A 24,382-nucleotide genomic window follows, 5' to 3' on the forward strand; every position below is an offset into this window, starting at 1 on the left:
ATTTTCTCCTTCTCTGAATGTCCACCCAGCCTGGACTCAAAGCTCTCATGTGGTCGATATTAGAAAAAACTTGGTTCTGCTTTGCTCTATCAAAAGCAATGACAATTAAATGAAATGAAATGAAAAATGAGATGGCAAATAGGCAGTGCAACCTGACTGTAGCATTTCAGACTGCAGGCTGGAGTTTTTACCACAGACTAGAAATCCACATTTTGACTGGCTCTGATTATCCAAATCAGGCTTTCCTAGATGGGAAAGAAGGTGATAGGGTGAGTCAAAAGGGCCAAGTCCAATCCCAGGTACCCAATGTAACAGACAAAATCAAAATCAAAATCAAGCCAACATTTGGGGACTCACAAGCATTTCTGCATTCTTGTGTGTTTCCCAGCTTTTCTTTTTCCTTTGGGAAGATTCTCCCATTGTTCTGGGAAACACAATTCGGGGTTTGGTCAAGGGAAGTCCTGAAAGCAGGAATAACACAAGTGCCAAGTGCAGAGGTTGCAGGCTGAGATGCTGAGCCTTCAAATGTAAGGCCCGTCTTCACAGAGAGTAGTGAAACTCTGCAGAGACTATGAGGTTTGCTCATAAACTGTGAGGTTTGGAACTGGGCTTGTTTCACCCGACTTAGGCAGCTCGTAGTGGAGAAGGGGCACCAGTGCAAAGAAGCAGTGGGCTCTGGGAGCAGGGACACCTGTTCTCTTTTCTGTCCCCTAATGCTCTGATGGCATCCTCAAGTATTCGGTAACGTTTTGTTAAACTCTGCCTTCTGGTATCAGCTGAGTTTGGGAAGCTAGTGGAGAGGCCTGTACCCACACGTGGGATTAAACCGGCCTGGGGAGGAGCGAAGCCTGGAGGCTGTGAGGGAAGCCTGCAGCAGCCGTCCAGAGAAGAGCTGACAAGGAGCAGTCAGGATGGACTTGTGCACGGGTAAGCACTCCCTGGGCTGGGTGTCGCTGGGACCCATTAAAGCCTGGTGTCTTCCAGTGACACAAGGAGGCAGCTCAGGTTGTTTGGGGGCGTCAAAGTGATGAATGATCCCCTAGAGCTGGAGCCCTAGTGATGATACCTAAGTCTATTTAAGTCTGGTATTCTGCATCTTGGGGGCTTCACATGGCCTTACTGTCTGGTCTGCAGTAGAACCGAAGGCAGATGGGGGCCATCTTACAGCATCCTCACCCTCTACTAACCTCAGCCCAGCTGTTACTGAGGTAACAATAACCAGAGCTATAAGTTAGGAGTGCGTAGCACTAAACTGACTCAGCAGAACGCTCACCCTGGAGACTCATGGATACTCAAAGTCAAGTTGTGAGCCCGGGACCTCGGCTTCTCCAGGCCCCACTCAGGCAAAGCTCTGAACCTGTGGGAGGCGGCAGGCTCCCTACCTTACGCTTCTCCATTTCCCCAGTTAGATCACCCTTTTCACTTCTGGATGACCCTAAACTCCACCTTGGCTTTGGTGTCCCAAGGCCTGCCTTTGGAGTTTTGCAGAATCCTCTTCTCCAAAGCATGAGGATGGCATGGGTTTTATCAGATAAAATCATCTCTGCTAATGGGCCGATTCGCTCAAATTCAAACTATTATAAGGCCTGGGCCGAGTAAACTGTTTGTGTTTCCAAGAGGTGGAGAATAGGTTTTCCAGGCACTGCGGCAAGCCAGTGGGGAGACGTATCTGGCAAGGGGCCCTCTGGCACTGCTCAGAGACCGAGAACACGATCAAGTCTACAACCAAGCAGAGCTTCCACCCTTGCCAGACTCTCTGGATAACACTGCTTGGGTCTTGAATTGTAGTCTCCTGGTGCTAAAATAAGATCAGTAGCTAGAGAAACAGGTCGGCACATCAGTGGTCTCTATCTATTGCTGGCTAATAAATACATGAGTGCTTTCCTTTGGTCCTCTTGCCATCCTAATAAACTACCACTTGACCAATGAGCAAGTAACTAATCACAGAGAATTCCAGGATGTTTAGCACTGGCAAAAGGCTTCATACAAAGAGTAGAAAAGAGAGGATGGAACATGATATAATCTTTGGGATATCAAACCAATGACCACAAAACAGTGACAACTTCTTGGTCTCAACTTGACCTTTTGCCACTGCAAATGCACTCCTTTCCCAAAATTCAGGATCTGCCTTGATGAATTTTTGCTCTGATGTCACAGAACATACATATTCCATGATTCCAGTGAGACTAAAAAGCAAAACCACTATATTTTATTATGTAAATGGACTCTATAAAGTAAATATCAAAACAATTTATTGATGGTAGAAACCGGGAGGCAGGGAAAATAGAAGAGAAACAGGTATCCCTGTATGCCGGTAGTTAAAACACACGACTATCATATACAGACACAGCCATTTCCCACCGCACACGTGGGCGTGCATACACACACAAACATGTACTTCCCTCTCTCTGGCCCAAGGAAAGACAGACATTTCTGCACACTGCGTTCTGACTGCATTTTTGGGACGTCTCTTCCTCTTCAAAGCCCGGTCTGACATTTATTTTAGATCCAGGTCCCATGCACTAAAGTACTGAAGGAAGAATACCCTTCCACATCCTACGGGTCCCTAGAAAGACCCTGTGAAAGTGGAAAAGGGGACTCTGCTTGGTGTAGGAAGGTGGGGCTTCTGACATGGTCAGTATGGGGCACTGGCTTTGGGGTGTGAAAAATGCGTAAAAGGGGTCAACTGAATGGTGACAGATGGAATTTTGGTGGTGAGCACACACTATAGTGTATATGGAAGTAGAAACATAATGTTATACACATGAAACTTACATAATGTTATATATAAACCAATGTTACCTCAAGAAACAATAAATTCACTTTCATTTTGACTCCTATGCTTTCGGCCACGTACATGCTATTTTCTGACGATCCAGGGGGTGGCAGTAATAAAGAAATCCCAGCTGCCAGCCTGCCTCTCCCCTGGTCCTGCTTTTGTGTTATCACGAAGATTGTTCAGCTGTGACTGCAGCGTAGAAGTAAGAGTGTCTAAGTCAGTCTGACCTCTGTTGGACTCCCAGCTTCACAGGACAGCGTATCTCTCTGAGCATACTGTGAGCATTAAGTGAGATGATATATGCAAAGCCCTGGTACAGTGCCCAGCATACAACAGAGTGCATACAAATGGCAGCTAACAGTATCACTAGTCTGTTTGAACTGTTAGGACCAATAAGAGAGTTCCACAAAATTCCTATTCCCTTTCCACACTAATTTAGTATTCAAAAAATGTTTGCGGGTAGGAGCTCTCTGAACACAGTCCTGTAAAAGAGAACTGAAATAATCCCCACTGACAATGAAAAGGTCTTTAACGTTCAGGCAAGTGCTTTGAGCCAAACTTAAAAGGCTCTTCATCTGGATTCTCCAGCCCATTCTGTAGTACTTGAATCCATTCATTCATTTATTCAGCAAATATTTATTAACTTCCTATTATGAGCCAAGTAATGTGCTATGGAAACCATCTCTTGAAAACACATTGCATGTTTATATCCCACTGATATGCAGACTAGTTCTAGTTCCCATTGAGTCCACACTCAGTGGTTTGTGGTGTAAAACTTGACTCAGTAAAGTCCATACCATTACTGGATTCCATGTGAGGAGACCTGACAGAGGTTTCTGGAACCAGCACAGAGTTCTGAGTTACATCACTATTCACATGACTTTGAGCAAATAATTTAACCTAAGTGCTGCCCTAAATCTCTCAAGTTTCAAAGGTCAAATAGGACGAAGTGTCAAGAAAACTATACAGCACAGAGCACACTGTTGTGATAAAAACTGTATGTTCTCTATGGTCCTGATTCTTCGGGACAAAATTCCAGATGTATTCTAAACGGTGCTGCAAATTCCATTCTGCTACGTGATTAATGGAATGATTGAGTCATCTACCCTTGTGTGTCTTCCCCACTCTGGCTATAGGAATGGCTGTTTTTTTAAACTCTCCTTTTGTAAAACTGAATTAATTCAGCATCACTTTTGCCTGGTGTTTGTGGACAATACACAGCAACAACTGTCTCCAGCTCCACTCCCTGCCATTCAGTGAGCATTTATCCTGCGCCCAACTGTGCTCTGCTCTATGCAAATACAGTAGGCCTCCACCCCCAGACAGGAAGCAACTCGGGAGGCTCATCAGTGAAAGACAACCGGACAGGGGTTGGAAGAGCATTTGATGTATTTCAGTAGCGTATTAGCAGCTGAGAATCTCTTATTACTGACAACATTTTCACACACTTTTCAATATTTCTATACTCAACCTTTATTAAGTTGCATATTTTATCCTGATTTCATCGGCCCCACACCACCCAAGGGATGTCCTTGGTTTCATGAAACTACATTTTCCCCCGTCATCAGCCTCAGGGTCATCATCAATATGTTCAATTTGATGGTTTTAAATGTCAGTCAGTAAAGCAAGCAGATTAGTTTATGTAGATTAAACCAGACCACTGGAACTCAGGCATACCTTCCTCATTTACACTATTCCCCAGAGATAATAAACAAAAGAAGGATTCTAATGAGGCCTAAATTTAGTTTTACCCATGTCAACTACATGACGGCCTGTTCCCTTTTATTCTCTGACCCCTCAAGCTGATTATTTCAAAACATGAAGTTTAAATGCTGCAGGGTCATCATGTAAAATATAAGATCCTCCAGGAAACACACCAAATGACAAGTCTACTACTGCTCTTCTCCCTGCGACCTCTCCTGCGTGAACAGCACTGGGTTTTGCTGTGCCATTAGGGAACTGCCGTCACAGCAATTTCCACTTTGCCACTTTACTACCCATCTGCCACTCAGGACAGTTAGAATGTCGTCACCCCTCCCCCACCTACCCAGATCCCACCTGTCCTTTGAGGCCCGCTCAGACCCCACCTTCTCCCTGCAACCTTCCCTGTCTGTTCCCCACATCTCCAGCTCCAGAACCGTACCTCCGTTGAGCCTTTCATCACTCTCAGTCCTGCTGGCTTTGCAGCTGTCAGCACAGCACCAGTCGCTGCCAAAGCACCACACGGATTCCATGAGCTACGCGGGAATCTACTGTCTCCCATCCCCCACGTGCCTGGCTGGTTGCCATCAGAGAAGTCAACACAAAGTGAAGGAGTGCCGTCTTCTTAGATAAGCTGCCCACGGCCCTGGATCCTGGGATAGGAAGTGCCTAGGAGAACTGAGACACCAAGCCCTCCGCAGGCCCTCTGCACTATTAACCACAGTCGCCACAAGAGTTGCCTCTAGTGGGGCACACACAGCAGATGAACATGTATGAAGTACAATTACCCAGAGGCCTTTTCTGCTTACTTTTAAACTCCACAGTAAGCATCAGTTAATGAAGGTTTCCACATACTGAGGTTCTCAAGTAGGAGCAGCCCTTTTCAGATGTAAGGAATTCTGCCTCCTCACCACTGCCAGGTTGGGATTAGAAGGCCACGTGGACTGCTGTATAGAAGTAAAAGACATCACTCATCTTGTTAAATGTCCTGCGGCTAGATGAGCTGGTGTTAGGGCTGAGTTAAAGGGAAGCTATCCATCCCCAGGCTTCAAGGGGAAATAATTGAGTTTTTATACCTATACAAGCTCAATAAAACAATCATGTTAAAAAGGATTTTTAATCAAGTCCTTTTGTTGCCCCAAATTATTATTGATTTTAATCCTACTGATATGGGGATAACCCAAACTATGTACAGTTTCATTTTTCTTCTATTTTCCAAGTGATTTCTGTGAAAAAGTTGTGAATAGTGTAATTCTCCAGTGAATTAGACATTCTGCTTTATAACTCACTTCATGAAAACAATTGAATCTCTCACCTCTTTTTCAAAAGCCAATGTGCCTGACAGTCTACTTTCTACCTTTTCAGATTTTTAAAAGCATGAAAACAAGGTTTCTTTAACCACATCTGTGAAGATTAGCTGTAGCAAAATGTCTGCAATCAAAGCCAGTCAGTAGCAGCCCCCAAAAAAGGAAGGATTTGGTATGTGGTAAACTAAATTGATAGCTTCTTTGTGAGTTGGTTTCAACATCACTGAATCTCACTAAGGAGAAACTGTTTTCCTAGAGCCAGGATTAATGAGGGTCCTACATTAAATAACCACAGTGAGAGAAGAAATGCACTAACTCTAGCCTAATCTAAGAAGAAAGGTGGTAAGACTGATCCATCAATAAATGTTAACGGAGCCTCTGTCATGAACAAGGCCAATGTTAGCACTAAGAACACACATGACACTGTCACAACCATCAAGGAGCTTAAAATCTAGTATGGAGTCAGGATGCGCACACATGAAAAATTAACAAATAAAAACAAAGCAAAGGAGGGACTTCCCTGGTGGCACAGTGGTTAGGAATCCACCTGCCAATGGAGGGACACAGGTTCAATCCCTGGTTCGGGAAGATCCCACATGCTGTGGAGCAATTAAGCCTGTGAGCCACAACTACTGAGCCTGCGCTCTAGAGCCCACGAGCCACAACTACTGAGCCCACGTGCCACGACTACTGAAGCCCACGCACCTATAGCCCATGCTCCGCAACAAGAGAAGCCATTACAATGAGAAGCCCGCGCACCGCAACGAAGAGTAGCCCCCACTCGCCACAACTAGAGAAAGCCCGTGCACAGCAACAAAGACCCAACGCAGCCAAAGATAAATAAAAAAATAAAATTAAAAAAACAAACAAACAATAAAACAAACGAAAGGAGACTGTAGCCAATCAAATTCAAACTCTATCCCATACAACAGCCTTGATAGTGCATGGAATTGCCTACAACCCCCAGGGCAAGTCAAGGGGCTCATGACATGTTACATGACCTCCACCTATGCTGATCCCTCTGCCAGGACCTTTTCCCTCCCATCGTGCACCTGGACCATCGTTCTCATATCTCAAGTCTCATATCAAACACTGCCTCCTCCTTCCCTGTGCCACCCAGTCTGACTCAGAGCTGCACCCTCTGTGCTCCCCCAGTGCCCTCTCCAAACTATCAAGGCACTCATGACACTGTACTGCAACTGCTGGTTTATCTGACTCCCCAGCTACACTGCGAGCTACTGGAGGGCAGAAACTGGGCCCGTGTTTTCCCCGGTGCTTAGTCACCTACCAGCACATTACAGACACTCAAGAAATGTTTGAATAGACGTGAATGAATACCACCATGCCCTGTGGATTCTCCCTCCTTAAGGTATCTTAAACTCAACCTGTCTTCCATCCCTTTGCACCAGTCAGCATAGTATAGAATGGTGGTTGGGCAAGTAGCCTTTGGATACAGACTACCTGTTACCAGGTGACCATAGGCAAGTTACATAACCGATATATGCCTCAATTTCCTTATCTGTAAAGTGGAGATAACAGAACCTACCTCCTAGGTTTGTTGAGGATTTAAATGAAAAAAGACATAAAGCCCCTAATGTCAGGCAAATAGGCAGTACTTCATGTTACCCATTATTATTAGTTCAAATGTTATTTATCTCCTGCATTCTTGTATTCTTCAATTGGTCTCCCCGTTTCTAGCCACACCATCACCAATCCACTGCTCATCACTGCTACCAGAATGACCTTAAAACTCAAACCACATGTCACTCTCTTTCTTAAAACCTTGAGTGGTTCCCCATCACTTTCAGAAAACCAGCCTCTCTGTCACTGTGTGGAAGGCCCTTCATGCCCTGGCTCCCACCCTCTCAGCCACCTCCCCACAGCCAAGCCCCCACAAGCACCCTCCTGCCTATCACCTTCTTATTAATGACTGCAAAATCCCTGCAAAATCACCTTCTTATTAATGACTTAAGAAAAACTCAAGTCATTCTATTATTATTATGTATAAGCTATACTTTATGACTAAATTTCATTGCCTGTTTATATATCATAAGACTATACATTTAGCAACATATAACATTGATAAACTCCAAGCATGTAGTAAAACACTGAGCTATACAAATTATGATCTAATAAGTTATACCATGAACTGGGAAAATTATCTTTTTAAACAGATTGATTATTCCTCAAGGAATTGTAGGCATAATAATACGTATGCTGCAACAAAAATAAAGTCTTAAATTTGACTGTCTTATTGATGCTAACAGCTATAGGATGGTGACCTAGTATTTTTTTAACATGACAGCCTCTAAAATTAAATTGATTTTAGCAATATTTACAGGATGCCCAAAATTTGCTAAGTTGCTACTTTGAACACTTACTAAAATTGATTCCTACCATCAATTCAATTAAATTTTATATTCAATTAAATTTACCAAGTGGGCACCTAACTGTGCAAAGGACTGGGCCAGGGACCATGCAGAACGAGGATAAGTAGAACACTAGCCTGGATTTCAAAAGCTCACAGACACCACACTCACATGAGCCACGCACACACAAGCTATACACTAATTACTACCTTAAACATTCCTAGTTTTTAAACTTTTACATGGACATGGATATCATGAGGAAAAACAGCTGGAGCACTGAAATTTAAGTACGCTGTGACTCTCTAAGTAACCTATTTACAAAGTCTAACTGAAAGTCTCCTTTCAACATAAATACTAAAAATACACATCCTGCAACTAAGCAATTTTGTGATAGTGAACTGGCACAATGGTACGAAAACATTTTATAATGAAACAATCTGATATCTACTTAACTCCCTCTATATAACTTTATTCATATGCTAAGGAAGCAACCTTGTCATGTGGTTATAAAAACTCATGAAAATATTTTTAAAAATGTAACACTTACGGGGCACTGAAGAATGTATCTAAACTTAACATTTAAAATGACTTATAGGACTTCCCTGGTGGCACAGGGGTTAAGAATCCGCCTGCCAGTGCAGGGTACACGGGTTCAAGCCCTGGCCCAGGAAGATCCCACGTGCCACACGGAGCAAATAAGCCCGTGCGCCACAACTACTGAGCCCACGCTCTAGAGCCCGTGAGCCACAACTACTGAGCCTGCATGCCACAACTACCGAAGCCTGTGCACCTAGAGCCCATGCTCCGCAACAAGAGAAGCCACCATAACGAGAAGCCCGTGCACCGCAACGAAGAGTAGCCCCCGCTCACCACAACTAGAAAAAGCCCAAACACAGCAACAAAGACCCAACGCAGCCAAAGATAAAAATAAAAAAAATATTGTTGATAAAAATAATAAAATAAAATGACATAAAACACCGATCTTTACAAGTATACCTCATTATTTATATTTTTATTTTCAGAAAAAAACTTATAAATAGTTCACTTAAGTATATTTCTCACTAGTTAAATCACAATTCACTTTATATTTAATTAGCTTACATCCAAAAACGGTACTTTTCCTGTATATCATTTTCTTAAAAAGCAAAACATTTTATTTTCAGTAGAAAAAAATTTACATATGAAATCCAAAGGCAATAATTTCAGTAAAAATGGAAATCAACCACCATATCTTTTCTTGAGTTCTTCAACAGAATTATCATTCAATCCTGATTTGTCTATGTGATTGAATAATACACGTGCAACTGAAAAAGAAAAAAAATTCATTTTAATCTCCATTTTTAAAAAGTAAGGCAAAAATTAAAGGGAGTAATCAAATCTGTTAAATATTTTTTACATTATAAAGCAATCATTAGGATTATTTATAAATTCTAATTCAGATATTTAAAAAGCCAACCTGAGAACAGAAAACTGTATCAGTCCAATGATGTTTCTTAGCAGAATATTTTGCTTTGGCAGTAAAAAATTTCCCCTACATCCTCAATGACATTAACTTTGCAGATGAAACATAATTCATTCTGTACTACCCTAAAGATTTTTGACCTGTGTAACAAGTATACTTTTACTTATTTAATATTCCAATTAACTTTTTCAAAACTTAAATCATTTTATTTTAAAAGAAAAATTTATATCACTACTATAAATTAAGAATTAGCAATAACATTCACAAAAATCATGTTTGATGGGCAAGCTGTACATTTTTATAATAACAATTAAAAGTTAAAAAAAGATTTGCTTATGAGTCATTTAATATCTTTCATACCACTGAAATGGCCGGTCTACACTCAACACTATGGAAAACGCTATTATAGTTCATACATTCCTCAACATTAAAACTAGCTAACAGTTTTTAATAATAATGACAATAATAAAAGACAACAGCAGCTACTATTTATTGAATATTAAGTTACACGCCAGGAACCACTGTAAGTGCTTCCCATGTTTAACTTAGTGGACAGTGGTGACCCCACCAAGACAGTACTGTTGGTAGAGGCCAGTCTGAAGGGCCAATTCACATTCTTTGAGCACACTTCAAGTTATCACATCATAGTGGCAAGAAATCCATTCACTCATGCACTTATACTAAGAGGTTATTATGTACTAAGCACCGTTCTACACGCTGAGACCTAGAGAACAAGGTAGACAAAGTTCCTGCTGTCATGGAGCTTCCATTCTATTAGGGAGAGAGAAATAATAAACAAATACTTAAAATACTGTCAGCTCGTTCTGTATTATGAAGAAAAATAAAGCGAGGTAAGATGACAGAGGGTGATGAGGAAAGGGAGGCAGGCAGTTACTGTGAGTAGGCCTGTGAGGAAAGGTGTCTCTGAGGAGGTGACTATTAGGTGGAAACTGCATGAAGTGAGGAAGAGGCAGGGGAGGATAGTCTAGGCTGAGGGGTAAGTCAAACACAAAGACCCTGAGGCTATAAGAAGTTTGGTAATTTGGTATATTAAAAAGACACAAAGTCAGTGAGGTGGGGCAGAATGACTAAAAAGAGTGATAAAAAATGAGGTCTGCATTCAACTGAATGCAGATAATACTTTCAGGGACTGTTTCTGATTAAAGATTAAGCAGAAACTTCTTTTGGTTTACCCCTATTAGGAATCTCTCTAAATTACATGTCCACTTCCCTAAGTTCAACATACAGAGTATTTTTCTTAGTGATTCAGATTCAATGTCACTGCTACATACATAAAGAAGAAACAGAAAAGGAGCCCAAAGTATGTTTAGTCCAGAAAGTATCTGAAAATCATAGTTTTTGCTATTTTTAAACTAAAAAACTGGTACTCCTGCATTCTAATGATTTTTCTCTTTTTCGTAAAACTACAGTCTAGCCTTAAAACTCCAAGTACAACTGACCCTTGAAAAACGCAGGTTTCAACTGCACAGATCCACTTACAGGCGGATATTTTTCAATAGTAAATACTACAGCACTACATGATCCACGGTTGGCTGAATCTGTGAATGAGGAACCTCACATCCTGTGGACCGAATATAAAATTGTACGTGGATTTTCAACTGTGTGGAGGGTTGGCGCCCCTAACTCCCATGTTGTTCAAGGGTCAATTGTAATTGAAGTTTCTCCATAGTTTGATTTTACTTAAATTAGCGTTCCCCAAAACTGACATTTTATGCCAAAGACTGAGATGTAGAAATAAACAAGGGATCTAACTCCTCAGGCTCATCACCTGCCTCTTTCTACCCTCTAACTCTACAATCCAGCCACACTGCACTCCTTTTAATTTTCTGAGCTCAATTTGCTCTCTCCTGCCTCAAAACCTCTGCACATTCCCACCTCCTTCAACTGACTCCTGCACTTTTTTGAGAATTCAGCTTAAATCAAAGAAACTCAAGGAAATTAGCTCAAAAAAATGGGTGAGACCTCCGATGCACCCACACCCGGTTGCAAGCTCCTGTGGCAGGAACCCTGCACGAGCTCCATCATGCCAGGAGCTCAACCATTACATTATCACTGTGTTTTCTAGTAGAAGAGCCCAGAACACCTCAGTTTAACTCCTGGGTCTGGCTTCCTAGCTATGGAACCTCGGTCAAGTTCCTTACCTGTGTATGCTTCAGTTTCCTCCTTTGTAAAACCAAAATGATAATCATACCTACACCTCACAAAGTTGTTGTCAGGATGAAAAAATTTAACTCTACTTAATCTAATAGTAATTCAATTTAATTAGCTTAATTGTAATTAATTTAATTGTACATAATTGACATTCAATAAATATTTGCTATCATTTGTTGAATAAAGGAACACACAAGAATAAAGAGATATGAAAAAGCTTTCTTCACAGAACTCACTTTTCTTCTCAGGTTCTGACATAAACATCACTGCCATATCAAACCTTCTTAGTTCAGAAAGTCTTTGTAAGATTTCAAAGATGAGTGATGGCTTTTCTTTCCTGAAATAATCCAAATAAAAAAACAAATGATCAATTAAAAGCAGCTCATTGTCTGCTTACTAAAATAATATTTCTAATTATATATAAATAAGGTCTTCATGTATCATTTTCCCCTGCATACTGTCTATATTTTAAGTGCCCAAATGAAGAATTTTATCAAGTCAACTGAAAAAATCATAATATTCTTAAATGTGTGGCACAGCACAGACGTTATTAATCTGCTATAATATTTGCCACTTCCATACTCTACCTTTCTCTAAAAAAATTTTAAGTCATTTTTCCTCCTAATCATTTCCTTTTTCATTGTTTGTACTTGTCATCTCTTTACAACTTCTGCAACAGCTAAATTTATAAGAGAGCTAATTTTGCTATACAAAAGGTAATATGACATGAAAAAGAACGAAGTTCCCAAATCACTAGAAACAGCTGAGCATTACAACATGAAAGCATAACTAAACTTACTTACTCAATGTAAAAGTCATGCAGAATTTTAATGATATGGTTGAATACATCTGGATCTAGATTTTTCTGAAACAGCTTGGGATACAAGGATGGTTCAATTTGCTTGGGAAAAATATAAGGTGTTAGAAAATTCAATTATGGCAACATTCCCAATCACAAACTATTTATGTAGTAACTGCTTAGTTCAACATAGTAAAAAATAACTATTATGCATTAGTATTCAATGAATAATAATGGAGTCATACTGAAATGCAACTATGATAGAAGAATGAAAGTTAGAGGAACTATAAAATAATCACTCTGTTCCAGACAGAGAAAAATCTCATGGAGAGATGTGTACTACCCAACAGAAACAGGAAATGAAAGAGAGCTCTCAAGGACCAATAAAAAGAATTAGAAAGTTTAAAAAATAGAACTACTTGAAAAAGACAATGCTAAAAATCCATTATTTGGTAAATTTCATATGAGTTAATTCTTTTTCTTGAGCAAATAAAAGCTCATTTTCAGGAAACTGACGGCCTAAATATTGCAAGCATTGCTTGGCACACAGAAGGCACTCAATGTATTTTAGCTTCTTTCCTCATCTTGAAGGATGAAGAATTAAGTTTAAGTCATGATGTATGAATTAGATTAAGTTATTTTAGAAAACAAAATTTAACACAGAACCTTTTTCAGAGGTTCACTGGTTGCAAATATTTAAAATGGTCTGACCAGGCTGATATACGTATCAGGCAAGGGATAAGAGCATTTTCTACAATCATATTATAAGCAAATATAGTACTATTATTATATAGTGACCAAAGAAGTTCTTTGACCTCTAACTTACAGGAGAACTACCACCTTCCTCCCTCTTACCTTCAAATATTGATACAACATATCTGGAGAATTTTTCAGTTGTCTGAAATCAGATTCAAGCTGAAATGAGTTTGCAGGAACTGGAGGAAGAGCAGTCCTGATAAACTGAGCAGGTGTTTTGTCTACCTCTATAGAAATCTTCTCACTGAAAGTCCGACATACATCCTTTTTCAAATTGACTTCAGGTCTGAAATATTTCAGAAGCATCAAACAATTAGAAAAGAACCACAGGGCTTCCCTGGTGGCGCAGCAGTTAAGAATCTGCCTGCCAATGCAGGGGACACAGGTTTGATCCCTGGCCCGGGAAGATCCTACATGCCGCGGAGCAACTAAGCACGTGCGCCACAACTACTGAGCCTGTGCTCTAGAGCCCGTGAGCCACAAATACTGAGCCCACATGCTACAACTACTGGAGCCCACGCGCCTAGAGCCCGTGCTCTGTAACAAGAGAAGCCACCTCAATGAGAAGCCCGTGCACTGCAACAAAGAGTAGAGAAAGCCCGCAAGCAGCAATGAAGACCAAAGGCAGCCAAAAATCAATAAATAATAATAATAAAAAAGAAAAACAAAGAGAAGAACCACAAATAGTCAAAGCTTATATAAGGAAACATCAACAGAGATTTTTAAATTTCTGACTTTATTAATACTATATTATCTATTTATATTCTGCCAGTAGTAAATTCTTTCAGCTGATAATATATGTATACTTTTGGCAAGACAGATTATACTCGTGCAAATTTTCAGATGCTGGTTACGTAATGACTATTCTCATTAGCTGAGCTAATAGCCTGGCCACCTTTTGAGAAAACATTTCTATACACTGCATTATTATATCACATATACTCACAAGTCAACCTTTCACTCTGAATTATGTGAATTACCACAGTTTCAAGAAAGATTCCAAGAAGGAAGAAATGCTTCCTCCTTTAAAAAAAAAAAACAAAAAAAAACTGCCTACTTAAAGTTTTCCCACAATCTATAATGTCACTGTAAACAACTACTAAAGTTCAAAGTTTAAAACAAAAAAACCTTTTAATAGGACTGTTGAGTAGCAATGCAAAAATATATGAATAAAATTTCAACACCCCAAAGTAAACTACTAAACTATGTCTTTTATATTCTCATCATTAAGAAAATGCATGACTTTTTGAAAAATTCCAAACAAAATTTAAAGAGCCCATGAATATCTTAAATATTAATGGCTAGAATAATAATGCCTAAATTCTACATTGTTTATGAAGCTCCCCTATAAAAAATTAAAAATCCTGAATTACAAAGTGAAACATATTTACTGAAGTTCTAGAAAAGAAAATGCACAAAATCAATTTGTTCAAGATACTTTCATCACTGTTTGCAGATGACATGATGCGATACACAGAAAATCCTAAAAATGCTGTCAGAAATCTACTAGAGCTCATCAATTAATTCAGTAAAGTTGCAGGATAGAAAATTAATACACAGAAATCTCCTGCATTCCTATATACTAACAACGAAAGATCTGACAGTGAAATTAAGGAAACACTCCCATTTACCACTGCATGAAAAAGAATAAAATACCTAGGAATAAACCTACCTAAGGAGACAAAAGACCTCTACTGTGAAAACTATAAGATGCTGATGAAAGAAATCAGAGATGACACAGATGGAAGGATATACCATGTTCTTGGATTGGAAAAATCAATACTGTCAAAATGACTATACTACCCAAGGCAATCTACAGATTCAATGCAATCCCTATCAAATTACCAATGGCATTTTTCACAGAACTAGAGCAAAAAAATTTTTAATTTATATGGAAACACAAAAGACCCTGAATAGCCAAAGCAATCTTGAGAAAGAGAAACAGAGCTGGAGGAATCAGACTCCCTGACTTCAGACTATACTACAAAGCTAGAGTAATCAAAACAGTACAGTACTGGCACAAAAACAGAAATACAGATCAATAAAATAGGCTAGAAAGCCCAGAAATAAATTCACACACCTATGGTCAACTATCTACGACAAAGGAGGCAAGGCTATACAATGGAGAAAAGATAGTCTCTTCAATAAATGGTACTGGGAAAACTGGACAGCTACATGTAGGAGAATAAAATTAGAACATTCTCTAATACCATACACAAAAAGAAACTCAAAATGGATCAAAGAACTAAATGTAAGCCCGTATACTATAAAACTCTTAGAGGAAAACACAGGCAGAACACTCTTTGACATAAACTGCAGTAATACCTTTTCTGATCCACCTCCTAGTATAATGAAAATAAAAACAAAAATAAACAAATGGGACCTAATTAAACTTAAAAGTTTCTGCACAGCAAAGGAAACCATCAACAAAACGAAAAGAAACCACAGAATGGGAGAAAATATTGGCAACCGAAGCAAACGACAAGGGATTAATCTCTAAAATATACAAACAGCTCATGCAGCTCTATGTCTAAAAAACAAAAAACCCAATCAAAAAATGGGCAGAAGATCTAAACAGACATTTCTCCAAAGAGGACATACAGATGGCCAAAATGCACATGAAAAGATGGTCAACATCACTAATTATCAGAGAAATGCAAATCAAAACTACAGTGAGATATCACCTCACACCAGTCACAATGGCCATCATCAAAAAATCTACAAACAATAAATACTGGAGAGGGTGTGGAGAAAAGGGAACCCTCCTACACTGGTGATGGGAATGTAAATTGGTACAACTGCTATGGAGAACAGTATGGAGGTTCCTTAAAAAACTTAAAACAGAACTACCATATGATCCAGCAATCCCATTCCTGGGCATATACCCAGAGAAAACCATAATTCAAAAAGAGTCATGTACCACAGTGTTCATTGCAGCACTATTTACAACAGCCAAGACATGGAAGCAACCTAAATGTCCATCGAAAGAGGAATGGATAAATAAGATGTGGTACATACACATAATGGAATATTACTCAGCCATAAAAAAGAATGAAATAATGCCATTTACAGCAACATGGATGGACCTAGAGATTATCATACTAAGTGAATTAAGTCAAAGACAAATATCATGTGATACCACTCATACGTGGAATCTAATTTTTTTAAAAAAGATATAAATGAACTTATTTATAAAACAGAAACAGACTTACAGATATTGAAAACAAACTTATCGTTACCAGAGGGGAAACGTGGAGGGGAGGGATAAATCAGGAGCTTGAGATGAACATACAAAAACTACTATATGTAAGATAAATAAGCAACAAGGACCTACTGTACAGCACAGGAAACTCTGCTCAATATTCTGTGATAATCTATATTGAGAAAGAATCTAAAAAAGAATGAATATATGTATATGTGTAACTGAATCACTTTGCTGTACACCTGAAACTAACACAACATTGTAAATCAACTATACTCCAATAAAATTAAAATATATTTTTTTAAAAAGATACTCTCTCTTATTTCTAAAGTCCTCAGTGTGGTAAAGGAATAGTGATCATTCCTTCAGCAAAACCTCTCTTACAGTTAAAAGAAAAACTACAATGTAAAGTTGGATAGTTCAAAAAACTATGTGGATGAGTACAAACCAGAAGTCTCATCAGCAATATCTATTTTCTAGTGGGATTACTGCCATTCTAGATGACTATCAGATAAAAGTATTTCTACTCACTGCAGAGCTGAAGTATCACTGATTTCTTCTATTTTCAATACTTTTGCTTTTGGGATATCACTTGTGGGCAGAAGGTCATCCTGGCTTGAGTTCTTCTTACTTGTGCCAGCGGTTGCTGTTACCTTTGCTGGATTAATAGGATTACGCTCTGGAGCAGCAGCAGTAGTAGTGCTATCTGGCACATCAACAGTCTGTATCAAATTACCAGTTTCTTCGATAATAAGCTTCTTGAGTGGTTTCTAAAACAATTAAAATCAATTCTTTGCATCAACATACAAAGGTTTCCTATTTTAGGGGCACAAATTAAAAGGTTACAGTGTTTTTACAGCCAACATCCCAGCTGTAAGTAAATTCAATTTGGAGTCATACTGCCAGACTACCATATGTAGGTCTAAATGGGGGAAAGAAGATGCATATATAAATAATTACAAGGCAATGGAATATGCATTATAAAAGGTACAGGTACAAAGTGCTAAAAGAACAGAGGAAGAAAGATAAAAATGACATCGGGGGGCTTCACAGAAAAAGTACCCAGGAATGGCAGTGTTGAAGGGTATGGCATGGTCGGTGGAAAGGTGAGAAGTCCAGTAGGGCTGGTGCAAGGGGAGGAGGGGTGGAGACAAAGCCTGAAAGGCTGCTTAAAGGCAGCTTATAAAGGGACTTGTGTGCTGTATCAAGTTGTTTGAAGTTTATCCTAGAGGCAACAAAGCCAAGAAAAAAAATATGACCAAGTGACATCAGTATTGTGGGCTGAAGGCAAGTAGAACAAGGCCAGGCAATAACCTGCATTCTGTATGAAAGAAAAGATCCTGCATGCCGCAACGAAGATCCTGCAACTAAGATCTGATGCAGCCAAATAAGGAAATAAATAAATATTTTTAAAAAACAAAAACAAAAACCTAACTGCATCCTCTAACTGCTGGATAAAACCAGCCTAGAATTAAAGATTTGCCAAATAATTTACACAAAGTTGGTAAGTACCTGACCACAATAATGGTTTTTAATTTATTAATATAAATAGCATTCACTATTTATTTCAATCATAACAGGTGGCAAATATTTTCAATTTCTTCCTAAGTTTACATGTAATACTCTTTGCTTTTTAATAAAAGACGTTCTTCAGTATACTCTAAGTTTTCATTCCAACTGTACAGTTGAATTTTAAATCAGAAAGCTGTAAATATAAAAACTTTTGACATATATACTAAACTCAGTGTTAAAACCAGGCATTCCATTAGCATAACTAAGAAAAGACCTAATGGTAACAACTGAGTGTTACTAGATGGATGCACATAAATAAAAAAGCTATTAAAAGTCTGTTAACAGAGTCCCGTTAGCGGTTCTATCTTTAAGGATAATCATGTTAATCTAAGGCCTTTGCTTTGCTGATAACTATCAACACCAATAGTTTTCTATCAAGATATTCACCAAGAATGGATATGCGTTAGTGTTAAAAAATAGTGTTAAAGGACAGACTATAAAAAATAGACTATAACTACTGAATTGTATCAATGCAGTTCCAATTAAAACCAAATCCTTTCATTGACGACAGAAGTGTAAACATGATCCTAGTTAATGAATTTCCTAACAGATGATCTCTTTCAGGGTAGACCAGTGGCTACTGAGAGCTGCTCAATGCTACTGATGGCTGGGAGGGATGAGGGGATGACAGTATGCTGGGAACAGGAGTGAAACACAAAAGATACCACTACAGTTGAAAGATGTAAGAAAACATGAAAGGATCAATTCATCTCTTTTTAAATTAAGATTTAGAAGCATACATTTTATTTAACTCTATATTATACCATTTCAAGAAAAAGAAAAGAGAAATAAGAATAAACAGAGGGCTTCCCTGGTGGCACAGTAGTTAAGAATCCGCCTGCCAATGCGGGGGACATGGGTTTGAGCCCTGGTCCGGGAAGATTCCACATGCCGCGGAGCAACTAAGCCCATGCGCCACAACTACTGAGCCTGCACTCTAGAGCCCGCAAGCCACAATTACTGAGCCCATGAGCGGCAACTACCAAAACCCACGCACCTAGAGCCAGTGCTCCACAACAAGAGAAGCCACGGCAATGAGGTGCCCGCGCACCGCAACGAAGAGTAGCCCCCGCTTGCCGCAACTAGAGAAAGCCTGCGTGCAGCAACAAAGACCCAACACAGCCAAAAATAAATAAATAAAATTATTTTTTTAAAAAAAGAATAAACAGAAAAGGAGAAAGAGACAAAGGAGACCAAGCAGAAAGGTGAATCTTTTATATGGGGAAACAGGAAAACGAAAAAAATAAAATATTTTAGTGGAGACCAAGAGATCACGACAAGCTCTCATTTACTACCATCCTACCTAGGAACCCCAGGCCCAGCTGACCTACATTACTGCTCTCCTACAGTCTCTCTATAGAAGATATATTAACAGTACTCCCCGCTGCAAACCCTCAAGCACAGGACACCCCAACTGAGCCTCTCGCTTGAATAAAGTAACCCCAGGACTCTTTTTTCTCCACCTCCTGGGCCTTCCTTTCTTTCCTGACCACTTTCCTCAGTGTCCAGGTGGCCTCACACATATATGACTGAAAAGGAAATTAACATTTGTTTTACATGAAACTGCCTTAGCATTATTGGACATTATTTCCTTTGATCTCAACTAACCTGTGAGTTATTCTCAACTTAAGTAGAAAAAGTAAGAATCACATAGGGTTCACACTCGCCTAAAATTTTAAAGCTTATGAAATGGGGCTCAAATCAACTCAAAAGCATCATACCAAACTGCACCTACTATTTTTTAAATAATGCCTACTTTTTTAAATGGAGACCTATTATAAAAATAAACAGCAATTTTTCCCCTTCCCACTAGGATAATGATTTTGTTTCTGTTGGATCAGTTACAAAATGGTTTACCCCAGATCTCTCAATTCATGAAGGTGTTCTGTTTTGAGATCCAGCCACAAAAGATTCAAATTTATGTTGCATTTTCACAGCTATTAACATAAACTGATTTTTAAACTGAGGGAGAAGAGTACCCAACAGATTTATAAAAGCTGTTTAGGGTATACTGGCCATGGGACATTCTTCCATACACAGATATCTGATTTACCACATGGTAATGTCTTTATAATTATGGACAGCAAAAGTCTGACAAAGGCTTTGTTTTTACCTTTTGAATTAACTTCTGTGACAAAGTTTTACAAAGAGGTAAAAGTTTAAATCACATTGGATTAAACATTTAATCACCTTTATTGTTAAGAATAGAATAATAGCAAGCGAATATGATATATGAAAATGAACATGATATATGAAAATGTATGAAAGCAACTAAGATTTATGCCTGGCACATGAAACAATTATTATCTCAGAAAATTCAAGAATGAAGTCAAAATAAGAACCCAAGAAAAATATTAAACAAAGAATTCCTCTATCTCTCACTAACTTGAACTATGAGCTTGGCAAAACACAAAACTTTCTTTGCCTCACCTTCTTCCTTTGTAAAAGGAGGATAAAAATATCTGCTCCGACTTCCTTGTAAAATTGTTATTTCTCTCAAAGCATCATCCATGCATAACAGTTACTTCTAGGGTGTAGGGAGATCATGATCAGTGAAGGGCACACAGGGAGATTTTTGGAGGCTGATACCTTTTAATTTTTTGACCTGGTTGGTGGTTTCACAGATGTTCACTTTATTCTTTAAATCTTAATTTGTTCTGTGTACTTTTCTATATGCATTTTATCTTTCATAATTTCTATATATAATACCATGTAAATGTTAGAAATTACCATAGAGTCACACACTATATAGATACACATATATATATATAAACAAAACAAACCACTGCATTTTACCAGCTACTCTTTCTGTTCCAATATTGCAGGAAAAAACTGGCTTTGTTGGATTTAATGAAAAACAGTATGGCATACCAAAAACAAAGTGCAGTGTATATTCTTAAGAATAACTCTGCCTATACAGGCAATACCTTGGAGATATTGCAGGTTCAGTTACAGACCACCACAATAAAGTGGATATTGCAATAAAGCAAGTCACATAAATCTTTTGGTTTCTCAATGCATATAAAAGTTATGTTTACACTATACTGTACTAAGTGTGTAATAGCATTATGTCTTAAAAAAACGTACATACCTTAATTAAAAAATACTTTATTGCAAAAAATTGCTAACCATCATCTGAGCCTTCAGCAAGTCTTTTTGCAATAGTAACAAAGATCACTGATCACAGATCACCATAACAAATATGATAGTAATGAAAAAGTTTGAAATATTGCAAAAATTACCAAAATGTGACACAAAGATACGAAGTAAGAAAATGCTATTGGAAAAATGGCGCTGATAGACTTGCTCAGCACAGGGTTGCCACAAACCTTCAATCTGTAAAAAACGCAGTATCTGCAAAGTGCAATGAAACAAGGTATGCCTGTACTAGATTCTTGCCAAAGTGCTAACTTCAGATCAAACCCCACAGAAGATGCAAGACTACTGTAATAAAATCCCAATCTCAAATAACAGTAATACAAATATTTAATTACAAAATGTAAAACAGCTCCAAATTCCTTTAAAGCCAGAAAATATGTAGAAATATTTAGTGTTAAATTAAAAGTCGCTTTAAAAAGTTACCCCAGAACTTTAAACAGCTCAATTTTCCCCAATTTGATTATGCCAATATTCCTAAGAAGTATTTTTTAAAGATTCTAAAAATGGCTCTTGGAAGAGATTTCAACATTTCTTTTCAGAGTCTACTAACTCAACATTTGTTTTCAGCTCTTATTAATAGAACACTGATATTTAAATAGCAAGGGAAAAAATTAAAGGGCCTTTACTTACAGTTGATCCAAGATGAGGTGGATTATCAATGGGTTTTATCACGTTTTGCCTTTGAGTAGAATCAAGAAAGACATCATCCCAGTGTCCTTTCTCAATTAATTCCTTGAAAATAAATTTGTAACCATGACTATCAAAATATGCTCAAGTTAATCACGCAACAAATAAATGTGTTTATGCTTCAGAAAATAAGACCATATTTTGGTGGAAAGAATGCATACCTTTTTAATTTTGGAAAGTTCAGTCACTGCCTGCTTATTTCCAGGTTCCAGAAGTAAAACAGTTTCAAAATCTAAAATGAATTTTTAAGAAATATAATAAATTAGTGAAAATACTTTATGGAGTTCAAAAAATTATATATTTAGTTAGTAACCCCATATTTATCTCAAGAAGTTTTACTCAGGATGCTAGGAAACTGGTGAGCAATAGTAAGAACTAACATTTACCAACTGCTATTCTAGTTGCTTTATATGAATTCTCATGTAACATGACTACAACTCCACTTTACAGTGAAACAACTGAGGCCTTGATCTAGAGGTCATCTAACTTACCAAAACTCACACTGTTAACAAATGACAGGGTAATCACCAAACATAAGGCAGAATCTAAGAGAATCCCAGATAATGGAATATTATTAAGCCTTAAAAAGGAATCAAAGTCTGATATATGCTACAACATGCATGAGCCTTAGAGACGTGCTAACTGAAACAAGCCAGAGACTTGTTTGATTACTACTGCTGTATGATTCTACTGTATGATACTACTACTGTATGACTACTTGTTTGATTACTACTACTGTATGATTCTACTCACATGAGGTACTAGAATAGTCAAATTCAGAGACAGAAAGTAGAATGTTGATTACCAGGGGCTGGAGGAAGGGGGAATGGAGAGTTATTGTCAAAAGGGTAGAATGTTCAGAATGGAATGATGAAAAAGTTCTGGAGATGTGTAATGGTGATGGCTGACAACAATGTGAATGTACTCAATGCCACTGAGCTGTACACTTAAAAATGGTTAAAACAGTAAATTTTATGTTATGTCTATTGTACCATGATAAAAAAATGCATGGGCTACAGCTGAAGCCAGACTTAAACTGCCAGATTTAAATGAACATTCAAAACACAAAGGCTGAAAACCAATTATATAAGCATTGATGTGTCAAGAAGTTAGAAAACCAGCAAATTCAGCCAAAAGACAGATGAAGGAAGGAAATAAAAAGCAGAAATATGTAAAACAGAAAACACACAAGAGAAGTAAGTTGGTTCTTCAAAATAACTAACAGAATAAATACGTAAAAGATCATGAAAAAATAAGAATAACTGGTATCAAGAAAAAAAGCGGGGGCATCACTACTGTCTCATATTATCCTCTACCTCCTGGTTGCTGACTCCCTTTTCATTCTTGCCTTTTTCTTGCTTTTTTCCTTCTCACCTATAATTCGAATTTTTCATTAATTTTGGTCAGATTGTACTGTATGCTATTAAAAGATAACCAGGTCCACTATGGAAGCTGAATTCCTTCAAATCTACAAACGTATTCATGATCTAAACTGTGAAAGAAAATGTACTTTTCTAGGTTCTGTATCCTTGAAACATGGGAAGGCTATGCAAATCTCTGCTTCTATAACAGGAGTGTCAACAGGAAGAGTGAGGGCCGGGTGTTATAAAAATAGTCTTACCTTGTTTGGCCTCATTAAGCTTTCCCAAAAATGTTCTTGCAGTTCCCCTCCTGGCAAAGGCTTTAGAATATGAGCCATCTAATAAAATAGCTTGTGTGCAGTCTTTTTCAGCCTCTTCATACCTATTAAACATGATAAAACGACCAAGTGGAAAAATGTAGCTTACAGCAAACTTCATATAAACTGAGTTTCTAATATAAAAATATACATATAATTTCAATTACCAGCTCCCAAATCTGTGTTTGAGGGAAAAGACTAATTTTTAAATTTTTTATTCTCACCAAATTTTGGAATCATCTGGTGAGGAAAGAGAAGGTATCAGATTAAGGGGAAGTCAGGAATGAGTCTGCTGGAAGGATGAAATTAATGATGATAAAATATGAGTAGAGCAGACAAAAGAACACCACTGCTGGCAGTGTACCTCCCCTCCAACTGTCAGTATGTACAGGTACTATAATAAAAATTATAACTGGCATTAAATCTCCAAACTTCATTAATATTTACCCACAGTACACATCACCTAAGGAAAACAGCACACACAGAACTCAGGATCCATTATATACGTGAAAGCATACCACCTACTACTTTTCATAAATTCTACTCAGTCATGCACCCAGCAATTAATTCAGTCTGAGTACTGCTTTATGACAACAAAAAGCTAAGAAAAGCTAAAAAAAAAAAACAAACAACAGAAAAAACTTGAGACCCTCATATATATTAAAATGACATTAATGAATTATTGTGAATTTATTTGGCATAATAATGGTATTGTGGTTATGTATGAAACATCCTTTAG

At 38.2% G+C, this 24,382-nt stretch overlaps 1 protein-coding gene across 1 annotated transcript in view; it reads right to left on the reverse strand.

The window, feature by feature from the left end:
- Positions 1-9,139: 9,139 nt before the first annotated feature.
- The window catches only part of RPAP3 (RNA polymerase II associated protein 3), a 41,807-nt gene continuing 26,564 nt past the window's right edge, over positions 9,140-24,382 (reverse strand). Inside the window, exons 10-17 of the mRNA XM_027106040.1 lie at positions 23,587-23,708; positions 22,127-22,197; positions 21,909-22,010; positions 17,079-17,317; positions 13,445-13,631; positions 12,594-12,691; positions 12,027-12,127; positions 9,140-9,460 (exon numbers count right to left, since the gene is read on the reverse strand). Of these exons, the coding sequence (XP_026961841.1) occupies positions 9,375-9,460; positions 12,027-12,127; positions 12,594-12,691; positions 13,445-13,631; positions 17,079-17,317; positions 21,909-22,010; positions 22,127-22,197; positions 23,587-23,708 (1,006 nt within the window). The 3' untranslated portion in view covers positions 9,140-9,374. The remainder of the gene's footprint in view (positions 9,461-12,026; positions 12,128-12,593; positions 12,692-13,444; positions 13,632-17,078; positions 17,318-21,908; positions 22,011-22,126; positions 22,198-23,586; positions 23,709-24,382) is intronic.

Source organism: Aethalodelphis obliquidens, unplaced genomic scaffold (genome assembly GCF_003676395.1).
Source record: "Aethalodelphis obliquidens isolate GAN/ISIS:26980383/991018 unplaced genomic scaffold, ASM367639v1 scaffold8, whole genome shotgun sequence".
In the NCBI taxonomy this organism is placed as follows: domain Eukaryota; kingdom Metazoa; phylum Chordata; class Mammalia; order Artiodactyla; family Delphinidae; genus Aethalodelphis; species Aethalodelphis obliquidens.